This window comes from Mus pahari, chromosome 1, assembly GCF_900095145.1.
Source record: "Mus pahari chromosome 1, PAHARI_EIJ_v1.1, whole genome shotgun sequence".
Classification (NCBI taxonomy): Eukaryota; Metazoa; Chordata; class Mammalia; order Rodentia; family Muridae; genus Mus; species Mus pahari.
Genome location: NC_034590.1, coordinates 135,856,986 through 135,871,056, shown reverse-complemented (window position 1 = coordinate 135,871,056; position 14,071 = coordinate 135,856,986). Strand labels below are relative to the sequence as shown.

Sequence of the window (14,071 nt, the reverse complement as noted above, 5' to 3'; positions counted from 1 at the left end):
GCACTTGTGGCTTGGTAGCTCATCTTTGGGCATCTCTGGGCTGTACTGGCTCCTCCGAGACTCCACTGCCCATAGGGCAGGTGAGATTTTCACCAACACCCCTTGGAAACAGGTTACATCATACCTCATGTGTCATCTCTCGAACACAGGTCCTTCTAGGTGGTGGGGGCAGGTTCCCTCTCACAGAGCTCCCACCCCTTGACACCTCTGCCACGCAGGAGATGCTCCAAGTGTTCCATCTTGATGATTATTCCCCGACTGAGTCTTGCTTGCTAGTGACAAGTTTCATGGCCAAGGGATTCGTGTGATGTCACAATCAGGGACACTTGCCCTGGATTAAAGCCTGGGTTCTCCCGTTGAGGGACCTGGCCAGGAAACTCACTGGCTTGCCATAGCCTTTCCTAGATGGCTTCTGTCAAAGGCCAGGCAGTCAGTGGGTGGGGTGGGTGCTAGGTCTCAGTCTTTCTCCATGGAGGAAGAGGGTTGAAGATTTTGACCACTCATGACGAACTCTGTAAAAGCTTTCATGTTCTGCTGGTACATATTTGTGCTGATGTGCATGGGTGTTAATCATAACATCCTTTCCCTTTTTCTGGTACTATTTGTGAATCTGAATGATCTTGTGAGAGCTTTTAGTGCACTCAATAAAAGCCCATTTCTAATTTCTTCTCAGTTAATTTTGAAATTTCGTATTTGGTAAGAACCAGCAGACGGTTTTTTTCAGTTTCTGCATTCCTGCGCCCCCTAGTGGACCTTTGTACCAGTTACCAGGCAGTGGCCTTTGCCAAGTTTCTGGTAAATGTGGGTATCTGGTAAAAGGTGGGTGTCTTCTTAAGGTTCTAAGGTCATGTGCTCATTCTATTAGTTTTGTTGACAGCCATGTAGGGACTCTCTCAGAGGAATTTAGTAAAATGTAAGTTGGAATTGAAAAAAATGTTGGCCCCTGTCTGCAGACTCTCTCATGCTAACCTAAATCAAAGAAACCCGTGCAGAGACAAAACTAGCCACTCAGCTCGTGTGTTAACGCCATGCAAGATGCTAAGATTTATTTTACGTGTTTGATTATGTCACCTGCATTGTATGTGTGTACCATGGTTGGCCCTGTTGCTGCAGCCACGATTCGGCAATGAGCGCTCTTAACCACTGGGCCATCTCCACAGCCTCCTACAAGATGTTGGCACATAACAGTCCAGGATCAGGGCTATTTTCAGCTCCTGGAGTCTTTTGTTTGTGAGAACTTTGTCATCTGTTTTCTGAAGCCATGGTCATTAGCAGGACTGGCTATAAGCCCCGTGTCTTCAGCAGCTTTGACTCAGCCTCTCTCTGTGGAGGAAACCTCACTGTCCCTTCCCTTCCCCACCTCTGTCACCTCCTCTGACCTGGCCCTTAACCTGCAGCTCTTCACTGTTTCTCCTTTAGATTTCCTAATTGGTTTGGTGGGCCCTCATCCTTGTATGGCGCATATTCACTTATGAATCTAGTTACGGCTTTTCTCTTTCTAGGTGATGATCGTAGTCTTTGAAAATTTTACACAATGTGTGTTATTCATATACATCACTTTTTTTTTTTTTGACTTTGTTTTTTGAGACAGGAATTTACTAGGAATCCCGGGTTGGCCTCAAATTTTCCTGGTAGCTCAGGCTAGTCTTCTTGAACTCACAGTAGTCCTCCTGCCTCAGTCCTCCCACCTCAACAGTAGTTCTAGTATTAGAGATGTGTGTCATCATGCTTAGCTAAAATAAGACATTTGAGATATATCACAAATACTTTTGAAACCGCAGGCTTTGACAAAAATCATAGGGTAATGGTTTAAAATAAAGTTAATGAGTCATTTTTTTTCTTCTGCCATTTGAACCCATGCCAGAAAAATGCTTCTCCACTGAGCTGTATGCCCCAAGGTCATTTATAGCTTACAAAAGTATCATTTGCTAAATTTTGTCAGCATATCTACATTTTTCCCTTGGGGGTTTGGAGGGACAACCTTAATATTATTAAAAGCAATCTTAAAATGCTAAACTGTTTTCAAAAAAGTCTTTTTATCCCCTTTGTGGATAAAGCACAGGAGACATCACATTGGGTTCACGATAACCATAAACGGCTAGAGCCTGTCTCTCATATTGATTGATTGATTGTTGGTTGATTGATGATTGATTGAATTTTGAGACATAATCTCACTTATGTTGCCCTAGCTGGCCCAGAACTTTCTGTGTAGATCAGGCCTCAAAACTTTGGTGATCTCCCTCCCTCTGCTCCGTAGTGCTGAGGTCACGGGTGTGTGTCACCGAGGCAGGGGGAGCATTGGCTTTTGACTTACCTACCTTTTGGCAGAGGTGGGGATTGAACCCTGAATCTTGACATGTTGGGTAGCAGCTGTGACAATGAGCTCAGCACTCAGAGCTTCTTTTGAACGCAGGGCAGCTTTTTACAGTGTTTAACCATTAGAAATGACTGTGATTTTAATCCAGACGTCACTAATCGTGGAAATGGAGCGAGAAGCTGTCCATTCATGTATGTGTCATATTTTTGTAAAGATGTGTTTTATATGCATGAGTATTTGGCTTACATGGATATGTGTGTACTTTGTGTGCCCCTGGTGCCTTTGGAGGTCAGAAGAGGGTGTTGAATGCCCGGGAACAGGAGTGTGAGCTCCTGGGAACTGAACTTAAGCCTTCTGGAGCGGCAGTAAGTGTTGAGCCATCTTTCCTGCTCCTGTAATATGTATTGTAATAGTAAAGCATTGGAAACCACTTAAGCCATTGTTAAAGTTAACATTGTGTAGTAGGTATGGCTATTTAGAGTTTTTAACCAGTTAAAATTAAATTAAATTTTATACATTCAGTTCTCTGGTCACAGTGGGCCAGTAAGGTTAGTGGTCTCCACTTCGGACAATACAACTATGGGACATTGACAGGGCAGAAAATTCTTGGGTGCAAAAAATGTTAAGCACGGAAGTCTCCAACATTAATATGCTGTGCAGGGGCTCTAATGGACCCCAGTAAGTCCAAGGCAGGATGGAGAGTCTGCACTTCCGGCAGCTTCTGTCGATTGATACTGCAGTCCAAGGGTGTATTCTCCACGTTCCTGGGTCCCTTCTCCAGTGGGAAAAGTATGTCTGTTGCAGGCACCAGCTTGGCAGCTGTAACCAGGCTCGCTGATAAAGGACAGAAGCACAAGGTGTCCCTTTTTCCATGTGAGCCATCCTTGGAAGGTGCCACAGGTCTGGGAGGATCAGTTTACCTTGTGTGTGTCACACGGGGCCAGCCCTGCAAAGCAGCACTGAGCCCAGCAGCACTAATGGGTGCTTTTGACAAGGCAGTTATAATTTTCTTTATCTTAGTGTCTGTTATGGGGTGGTGGTTTATTTGTGTGTTTGCTGTTTTTAAAGTGAAGCTGTATTTTAATGATAAACAGGCTGAGTCAGATTGAAAATTGCACGTTAGACAGGGCTGGGCCTTTGTTGCCAAATTAGCACCTTTCTTTTGGGCTTATTAATGGCTTCTTTGTAATTACAAATAAGGATGGTCTGTTTAAATTATGCCTTGCAGCTTAGTGTAGGAGAACTGTGAACATAGAGGTCTTAAGTGTAATTGTCTGCATGTGTGTGTGTGTGTGTGTGTGTGTGTGTGTGTGTGTGTGTGTGTGTGTGTTTGTGTGAGTGAGTGTGTGATTGAAACAGAATGAATAATTTATGTTAACGACAATTTTTTCCTATCTGTATTAATTAATTTATTTATTTAGTGTGATTGTGTGTGTGTGTGTGTGNTGTGTGTGTGTGTGTGTGTGTGTGTGTGTGTGTGTTTGTGTGAGTGAGTGTGTGATTCAAATGGCATATTTGCAGATTTGGGGTCAAATTCTCACTGGTCCCTGTTATGGGACCACATCATGAACATTCAGTCACAGGACCCATGGGTCTGAAGTCCAGTTACGTTCACCAGTAGGGTTTTCAGGCCATGGTGGGTATTTGGTGGAAGCGCTAGCTTCTTCAGTGGAAAAGAGACAGGCTGTGTGGTCCCATTCTGGGTTCAGTCCCTAGCTACTGTTTACTTATATGACTGCCACCTAATTTCTTTTGCATGGGAGAGAGAGCGCACACGCATGTGTGTATGTGCTTGTGTGTGGATGTTGGGGGAGGAGTTTGTGTGTGGATGCCAGAGGACAATACTGAATATGGTTCGTGTGGAGCTGTGTACCAGTTTTTGAGATAGGGTCTCATCTGGAGCTCACTGAGTAGGCTAGATTGACTGATGAGCCAGTGAGCCCCTTCCTGTCTCCAGCTCCCTGCTCCTGGGATTAGAGACCACAAAGCCCCACCTGGCTTTCTTACATGGGTCCTGAAGATGGAAGTCAGGATCTCCCGTGGAAGCATTTTACTGACTTTGCCACTTCCTAGCTCAAGTTCCTAACTTCAGTCTCCCTTCTGTATAACCTGTTTGATACCCGGAATCCAGTGCCTGCACTGTCTGAGGAGTATCTCACAACAGCCATAGTGGGGTGTGAAACAGGCAGAGGAAGAGTCAGTGACTGGCTCGTGGCAGATGGTAGGACATAGGTTTGAGGCCTTGCTTTCAGATTGTATAATCTAGGAGATAGAGATGTTTTCTTTGGAGACCTGGTTTCATGTAGTTCAGACTAGCCCCAGTTGTTACTCAGCAGAGGCTGGCCTTGAACTCCTGATCTCTTGCCTCTACTTCCCAAGTACTAGAATTACAGGCGTGTACAATTATACCTTGTGATGTGTTGTTTATTAAGACCCATTTTTATTGATGTAGTCATTCATTTACCCTATAATCAGAGATGTGCAGCTAATAATTTCTTTTTCCATTCACAGTGTGTAGCTATCATCACACACACAGACCATTAATCTTGCTCTAGGCGACTACTCTTCTTGACTTCTTATGCAAAGAGAATCATGTGGGACATCCTTTTACAAGGTTTTAATATTATTGAAAGTTCATGTGTGTCGTAGCATGTGTAGTTATGGCCTTCCTTCTTATGCGCAGACAGTAGCGTATGATAAGAGATTACTTTTGTACCCAGCTATCAGTTGTGCACACTTGGGCAGTTCCCATTAGTTTGTTTCTCGATATAATGCTTTTAGTATACATGTTTTCTGTTCTTTTGGGTTCCAGGGTAATCTTAGTACTCTTATGAGAAGAATCAAGTAGTCCATTCTAGCCTGGGTGTAGTTGCTGCGCAGTGTCGTGACAGGTAGTTATGGAGGCCACTTGATCTGCAGTGGGCATGGAGCGCACTTTGTACAAGTGCCATGTCATCTAGTCTTCATGGTTCTCCAAGGGTCAGGATCTTGAACCCCATCTTAAAGCTGAGGCAACCGCCCCGCTGTGTGTGTTCTTTACAGCATAAGGATTGAGCAGGGAGCCTCTCTGATGGCTATGCCTGCAGAGTACACAGCACAGCCAGGAGCAGGCACGAAGCTTACAGGTGTGCTGAGGAGAAAGAAGTCTTGTCTGGAAGTCTATGATGTTTGTTTGCTTGTTTTTGTTGTTTAATTTTTGAGACAAAGTCTCAGGTAACCCAGCTGGCCTGAAACTCACCACACAACCCAGCCTGGTCTCAGATTCCTGACCCCGTTCCCTTAACCTCTGAAGTACTGGGATTGCAAGCCTGGACCATCACAGCTAGCTCCAGAAGTCTGGTTTTGGAAACTTAAGTGTCTTAGCTCGTTGTGAAGAGACACCATGACCAAGGCAGCTCTTAGAAAGACAAACATATAATTGGCTGGCTTACAGTTTCAAAGGTTTAGTCCATTATCAATATGGTGGGAAGCAAGGCAGCCTGCAGGCTGAGTTGGTGCTGAAGGATCCAAGAGTTCTACATCTTGATCCAATTCCAAAGGCAGCCAGGAGGGGACTCTTCCACACTGGGCAGAACTCAAAGCCTGCTTGCACAGTGACACACTTCCTCCAACAAGGACACACCTCCATGTATGTATGTGTGTATATCTGTCCATGCACATGCGCTCAGTGACCAGAACAGGGTGTTGCATCTCCTGTAGCTGAAGTTCCAGGAGGTTGTGATGCTCCCAAGATTCTGATAATTCAACTTGGCTCCTTTGAAGAAAACAAGTACTCTTAACTAGCCCTGACTGTCCCGGAACTCACTCTGTAGAGTAGGCTGTCCTTGCACTGAGACTCACCTGCCCCTGCCTCCTTCATGCTGGGATTAAAGATGTGAGTCACCATGTCCTGCTCACCCCTAACCCTTTTTAAACAGCATGGTTACTTTAAAACTAGTGATTGTGCCCTCAATGTGTCCTCATACCCATCTGTCATCTTGTCCTAATTCTTTATAACATAGATGTATCCCAAAATGTAGGTGTGATGGTTTGTATATGTTGGGCCCAGGGAGTGGCACTATTAGTAGGTGTGGCCCTGTTGGACTAGATAGGTCACTGTGGGTGTAGGCTTTAAGACCCTCATCCTAGCTGCTTGGAAGCCAGTATTCTGCTAGCAGTCTTCAGATGAAGATGTAGAACCGTCAGCTCCTTCTGTATCATGTTTGCCTGGATGCTGCCATGCTCCCACCTTGATGATAATGAACCTCTGAACCTGTGAGCCAGTCTCAGCCCCAGTTAAATGTTGTCCTTATAAGAGTTGCCTTGGTCATAGTAACTGTTTATAGCAAGAAAACCCTAAGGCAATAGGATTAGGTTAAAAAGCAAAACCTCTTTAACTGCTGTGCCTCAGCAGTTGGACAGAAATGCCCATCATTCATGCTGGAGAACTGCCAGAAAGCCTTCTCTAAAGCTGTTTTGAGAAATAGGTCTTTCTGTCTTGAGACTTTGCCTCAAGCGGACTGCTGCTTCAGTGCCCCGGGCTGCCACCTTCCGTATGTACCTTTACATGGTCTCTGTTCCTTTTAGAAAACATGGAGTTGGTCCTCTGGTCACACATGCAGTTCTACCAGAAGGGTGTTGCTGTGGACCTCAAGGGGATGGGTACTGTTTAGAAAGGAACACTCCATAAAGGTTACCATGGCGAAATCGGAAGCGTCTACAGTGTCACTCAGCGTGCTGTTGACATTGGTGAAAACAAGCCATGTTTCAGGAAAGATTGTGGCCAAGAAAATTGTTATGCAGATCGAGCCTATGAAAGCCCTCAAAGAGCTGAGATAGCTTCCAGAAATGGGTGAAAGAAAATGACCAGAGGAAGAAGGAAGGGAAAAGAAGATGCCTGTGTTCCGCCGCAGCACCAACTCGCTCAGCTCAGGCCCAGGAAAAAAGCAGGCTCTGAGGACCACTGGGAAGGTGGAAGCCTTGTCCCCGTGACCTAATGTCTAAGAGATCCAGATGTGCTCTAGGCTGTGCATGTGCTTTCCTTACTAAACAGAGCTGGTTTGTTCTTTTCTCCCCAAAGGGGGTAAAAATCCTACTCATTGTAGGATGAAGAATAGTTAGAGTAGGTTTTCTATCTTGGGGGGAGGTGGAGTAGTTTAATATCTTAGGGGGAATGGTGCATGTTGATTTATTTGACAAGCGTTTCAAAATCGTATCTCATCAGCAGAGGTTTTATTTTTCAGACATAGCCTCATTTTATAGCCTTGGCTGGCCCAGAGCCCTCTGAGAGCTTCCTGCCTCAACCCCCTGAGTGCTGGGATTATGGCTTGTGAGGTGTAATACCCTGGGCTATAGGAAGGGACTCACAAATGTCCCAGGTAGAGGGAGGTGGGCTGTGGCTAGCAGGCGGTTCTTTGACAAGCTCTCCTGATGTCCTAATGATCTGGCTGACGCGGATAAAAACGCCACAGGGATGCTGTAGACAAAGCTATGACCACTTAGTGGGTGATGTCATGGGTTTCCACCCCAGTGTCAGGTCTGTGGAGGGCCTTGATGATTTGTCTATGCTCCTTCCCCTTTTATTTCAAGGCAGGATCTGAATATGTAGCCAGGCTGTCCTTGAAGAGTTGGTCCTACTGCTTCTGTCTCTTTCCCAAGAGCTGGGACTATGGGCATGGCCAGCATCCCTGAACCACCCTCCTTCACTCTTTCTTCCTTCTCCCTAACATCTTCTCCACCCCTCTCTTCATTTCCTTCTTTATAGCCACTCTAATCTTCATCAAAGGCTCAGTGTGTGGAATGTTCCCATCACCTCCTGTAGTTAGACTCAGGTTCATCTGTGACAGTGGCGAGCCATGGAAAGTCTTTGGCCTCAGCTTTCTTAACTGTAGAAGGGGGACAGGTGCAGCTAACCCATGGAGTGCGGGCATCCACTGAGAATCTGTGTAGAAGCCCTCAAGTGTGATGCTCTGCTCAATGCTGCTGCCTGCCTGCCTGCCTGCCTGCCTTCCTTCCCAGTCTTTGTAATCATCTTGTGGCCTATGGCCTGAGTGGATTTGTATTTCCAGGGCTCCCAAGATGTAGATGAAGTGTGTTTGACATGTTCACGTAGAGAACGTGCTAATAAAGTGGACTTCCCAGCCACCATCTTGAACATACCTCACAAGTTCGTGACCTTGGATCAGAACATGCTGGTCCCTCCACACCGAACACCTTTCTAGTTTGTCCTCCTTCAGCCAGGAGCTCCTGTGAACTTGTGGGAGAAGGTGCCTCTGTGGTTGATGCTTTCCTCCACCTCAGCTTTCTCTAGTTCACTTGATGTCCTTGCTCTTACTCCTCAGTTTCCCTGCCGCAGCCAGTCACTGAGCTGGTTCCCACCTCAGAGAGACTTTGTATCTATCTGCTGGTGCCTTTCTCTAGACTGGCTTATGACTGATTAGTCCTTCCCACTTTCATATTCATAGCATTCATGGGACATGGTGGCTATGCCTATGATCCCAGCTCGTGGGAGGGAGACAGAAGCAGGAACATAGTTCGAGACCAGCCTGGGATACAGATTCAACTCCTGCCTCAAAATAAAATCTAGATGCCTATATAGAGAGAGACAGCATGGAAGAGTTGCATTTACTTCCTCAGTTAAACCTTCCTTCCCTCTGAGTGAAGGGCTTTTGGTGAATATCCCTCAGTGTTTGCAGCAGGGTCTGCCATCATGTTGGTACTGGCAGAGTTTATGTTGAATAAATGAGCTTTGTATTGCTCTTCTGTTGCCCTTACACCTCCCCATTGGCTGGGACTGCCGTAGGAGAGTGACTCAGTTGTTTATCATAGTATATGGATGACTGCTGTATGGCAAATGTTTCCTGACTATATCAGGAATCTATGATTCCTAAAGTCTATGACTGCAGGTGCTCTGAAGCTCCTGATCTTTGCAGACAGGCAGGCAGCTGTCCTTCTGACGGAACCAGTGGAAGTGCCTTTGGCAACAGGCTGTGGTGGTTCTGACATTTCCAAGGCTGGCCTCTGCTGCTCCACACAGCTACAGGGGATTTGCCTCATTTGTGACTCTTGCTGATCCTCTGAGGTACGGGTAGGAAAGGGCATAGCACATCCGGTGTTCTAGAAAAAGAATTGTACCTCAGAATTATGGCTTTACAGCTTACTTCTTGGGGCCCGGAGAGATGGCTCAGCATTTAAGAGCACTGGCTGCTCTTCCATAAGACCTGGCTTCAGTTTCTAGCACCCACACAGTGGCTAACAAAGGTCTGTAACTTTGGTTCTGGAGCTTCTTATGTTCTCTTCTGGCCTCCATGGGAAACCGTCCATTGCTGTGGTCTAAATTTAGATAATGTCCCAGTTTCAGACAAACCAGGATGTATTTTCTTTGCTTGCAGACAGCCCAGCCTGTTGACATGACACTTGGGGTTGGTAGCAGGAGTTTTCTGGGACTGTCTGAGATCACACCTGGCCTTGGGTTGCAAGCCTAGACATCCCGGTGTTCAGAATTCCAAACTATACAACAAACAGTGGCAGAGCTCTTTGTCATTTATCTACGTTTATGGTAAGGTTGGGAGAGGCAAGAACTTTGCTGAGCAAGTTCTCTGACCCTGAAGGTGGTACCTTCTGGGACCAGCTCTTGTTGTTACCACCAAGAATGTACAGTTTCTCTTGATGCCTTTTGATTGGTTGACACCAGTATTTCTAGCAGGTCAGTTTATCTGATGATTTCCTGCTCTTTTATACTTCTGGGATGGAGCGTGTCAGGAGACAAGTTTCTTCTCCGTTCCTTTCTGTAGCCTTGTTCTTGTTCACAGTCATTCCCTGTTCCCCTGGTTCCAGGAGTCCCTTGCACACTAAATCCTGTAGAAGCTTGAGTCCCTTATATAAAGGAACTAGTACTATAGATCTTCCATGTACTTCCAGCTAGCTCAAGGTTCCTTATAACACCTAATGTAGTAGAAATGCTACTTAAAGCAGTACTATTATTTAGGGAATAATCACCCAAAAAGGCTGTACATGTTTGGTACAGACAATTTTGTTTTGTCTTGTCTTGCTTTTATTTGTGCCGAGACAGACTCTCAGCACAGGGTACAGATGGACCACCCATTCCCACCGCCTTCTCCTACCCAGAGCCAGGAGGGAAAGGTGGCCTTTTTGTTTTTTACTTTGTGGGTGTGTCCTAAATTTTAAAAGGTTATTTATATTTTCATTCACGTGCATGTCTGTGAGCGTATGCCACGTGTGTTCACGGAGACCTCTGATTTTCTGAACTGGAGTTATAGGCACTTGAGGAAATATGAGTTCTGGAAATCAAACTCAGGTCTTTGAACTACTGAACCATCTTTCTAGCTCCTAAAACTGTTTTTTTGTTTTGTTTTGTTTTGTTTTGTTTTTTGATTACACTCAGGATTTGTGGATATGGAAGGCTAGCGGTATCTAATAAGTTATAACTAAATACCAAATGATTGCGTGGCTGGAAGAAATCCATTCCCCAGTTCCGCTGTCCTCCTTGCGTGGGAGAAAGGCAGGAAAAAGACGGCTGTTGGAGTGGTGTGAACCCAGACAGCTCTCTTTTTGCCTCACAAGTAGTGCTTTTCAAAGCACTTGGCGTCCCCGCTGTATGGATGTGTCACTGCGAGATGACAACAGGATTTGCTGGGAATGTGGGCTACTATTGTATCCGCCTTACGTAACCACGTGGAGCAGTGGAAATGGGTGAGCAGCCCAGAAGGTAGGCAGTGGCCAGCCCTGACTCCGCGGAGCCATGAGGGCCGCTCAGGTTCTCCAGAGGATGTGGATCCAGGCAGTTAAAAAGTTGGAGAGATGGAAAGGCCATGTGAGTCCCTTTTAAGCTTTCTCCTTTCTTTGCCCTGCTTCCTCTGCCGGAGGGGAACAAGCCCTTCACACAGTGGCACAGTGACTCCTTTATCCCCGGATTTATTTGTGTCTTGGCAGCTTTCAGTAACAAACTGTGAGATTGCAGAAAGTGGCTTGCGGTCAGTGGTAGAATTTTAAGTTCTCGTCTTCCTTTGAGCAGACCTAGGTGAGATTGATGGCCGTTTCCTGGGTTTGCGAGGCAAAGACTGCCATTTCCCATGCGTTGGCAATCTCTGCAGAGTTTGGCTTCTTGGATGGGTACAGGTTAACATACCACTCTGTGTGCGCTAGAGAATTTTGTGTTTGGGAATCAAACACTTAACCTTATCTTGTAGAAGCCCATATCCCTATGTGGGAGCTTCCACATCACAGGGGAGATTTCTCACATTACTTTTAGCATACATGGTGGCGTGGCATGGGTATTTGTTCTTCTCAGTCTGTCTCACTGGGAAGCAACCGTGTATAGACACAGAGCTTAAAAGTTGGCCGTTCAGGGTCACTACAGGCGGTCAAGACTTAGTTATCTGCCTGTGGCTGTCTTTAAATGTTTCTTTTTGTGTGCGTTGGGAGGCAGAGTACATCGTGTGTGTGTAAAAGAGCCTTGTGTGTGGAGTTTAGGAGGCTGGTCTAGTGTGAATCTTCAGGAGCTGATGTTTGAGACAGGGTCTCAGAGAGCCGGGAGCTTGCCACAGCTAGGCTGGCTAATCATGGGGCTGGCTAGTCATCGGGGCCTTCTGTCCTCACTTGCCCAGTGTGGCGGTGATTACTGGGTGATTTTTTTTCCCCCCTCAGTTCCAGGGTTTGAACCTAGGTCCCTCCATCTTCCCAGGCTTAAAGGACAGTTATCTGTTTGGTCAAGGTTTTCCCAAGAAAATGAGCATACAAATAACAGAGTAACTCCCCGCCCCTGTTCAGGGCCGTTCTTAAAATAACCTTTACAAAGAGTCCCCGTGTGTAGTCGGTCACTGAGTTCCGAATTTTCCGTGGCTTCTAGGAATGACTTGTTCTAGTAAGGAGGGTACCTTCAATGTTCCTTCCGTGGAATGTGAAGTCATCAGAGAAAAATCACAGAGTTGCACGTGGAAGCTGCCTTCTGGTGGATGCAATTTTATCCCTGAGGTTGACAAGGTGCCTGGGCCCCTTCATGGAGTCAGATCTTTGCGGAGATTGGGATCGCAGATCCTTCTGTGACTTCCCTGATCAAGAGTAGATGCCACCTTCAGTTTTCTAATAAAGTTGACTTTAGCTGAGGGGTGAGACTCCCCCCCTACCCCTGATGCTCACCTTCATCTACTCCCCTTGCTCCTGTCTTCCTCCCTGTCCCTGTACCTGTCCACTGTTCACACTGCCCCACCTTCCTTCCCCCAGTAGGAGCTGCTATATGCTCCTTTTCCCCTGCAGAATTGATATTGTATTCAAACGTCGGAAACCAGGTACTTCCTAGGACATTATGTCTTCAGTGAGAAGTAAGCACCCCTTGGTGTCCAGTTCCCCCCCCCCAACTGTTGGACTTATGAAATGATTAGTATCTACAAAATGCTTATTAATGCATTGAACGTATGATGTGTTCTCCCATCCTCACAAGATGTAACACCCAGTTTCCCTTGTGTCCCACCTCTTCCTCCCTCCCTGGCTACTTCATCTTCAGTTTTGTATGTTACAGTCCTTTGATTTTTTTTTTTTTCTTCTTCTTTTGAGACAGATTCTTGCTGTGTAGCCCCCGCGGGTCTGAAACTCACAGTTTCTGTCTCTGCCCCATGAGTGCCGTAATTAAAGTCTTATGCCATCACGACCAGCCTACTGTCATTTATTAAAATAGAAAAACGGGGCTGGGAGTATAACTCAGGGTAACACGTGCTGCATGTGTATAAGACCTGCATGTGTGTAAGACCTTTGGTTTGATCCCCGGTGTGGCGAAAGAAAAGAATATCCCACCCACCCTGTTGTAAAGAAACATCAAAACAAAGAAAAAAAAGTCAGTGGTTATGCTAAACAGTTTGTGGGGGGAAAGGGGAGGGAGGAATGTTCCATCGTTTCTCCAGTGACCTTTCAGAACGTATTGTATTGTGTGGATCCAAGTGAATTCTAAACTTCAGAACCCTGCCAACCCCACCACCCCACCCAGTCCCATGCACAGAGAGCCACAACTTTGCCTGCCCTCTTACAGCTTCTCACCTCCCTATCTTTTTGACCCTAGATGTAATATAAATTGTAGTTTTTTAATCTTTGAGAATTCTGATCTCCTGGAGCCAGATGGCATGAGCCCTGGGAACAAACGTCCCAGAATTGAGCCCACTGGGAGAGGGAGGGAGGAGCAAGAGGCACGAATACCTCTCAGTTTGAGTAATCAGTTAAGTCACCCAGCGGTTGGCTGCTTCATCTTCTATGCAAACAGAATTGTGGCTTCCTAACCTGCTGCTTCCAGAGGGCGCGGGTTATCTGGTCAAGTGTATCAGTTGGCATTTCTGTCTCTGTGAAATACCCACAATATCTGGGTATTTCTCAGTACCTGTTCATCTGTGTGGCTCCCAGTGCAGGATGAGCCTCCTGATGCTTGCTCTCAGCCCTCTGTGTGACACCTCCTGGCTTGCAGGCCTGGTGCTATGTTCTGAATAGTCTCTTTGCATTCCTTTATAGCTGCTGTCTTCAGCTGCAGAGAGTGTGCAGCTCTTCTTATTTTTAAAAATTAGGTTTCAGATTTGTTTGCTTGGTTCTTTTGATGGAGGAGGTCTTCTAATTTCTTAAAACATGAATTGTTTTATATACTTTTGGGTTGTTATTGATGTTTCTAATACTGCCATTGATCCCATAGTTTGTTTCTTGTAACTTCCAGTATATGTGTGTGTGTGTGTGTGTGTACATACATGCATGTGTGGTATGTATGTACATGCATGAGTGTGA

General features: G+C 45.9%; 1 protein-coding gene across 7 annotated transcripts in view; it reads left to right on the top strand.

Annotated features, from left to right (window-relative positions):
• Tjp2 (tight junction protein 2) overlaps positions 1 to 14,071 on the top strand; it is a 127,302-nt gene that overhangs the window by 71,108 nt on the left and 42,123 nt on the right. Inside the window, exon 1 of one of the 7 annotated variants that reach the window (XM_029538178.1) lies at positions 10,830 to 11,129. The exons of 5 other annotated variants lie outside the window; for them this stretch is intronic. In XM_029538178.1, the coding sequence (XP_029394038.1) occupies positions 11,058 to 11,129 (72 nt within the window). In that variant the 5' untranslated portion in view covers positions 10,830 to 11,057. Of the gene's footprint in view, positions 1 to 10,829; positions 11,130 to 14,071 lie in introns of those variants that run through there. One more of the 7 variants, XM_021190404.2, reaches the window with a different exon arrangement.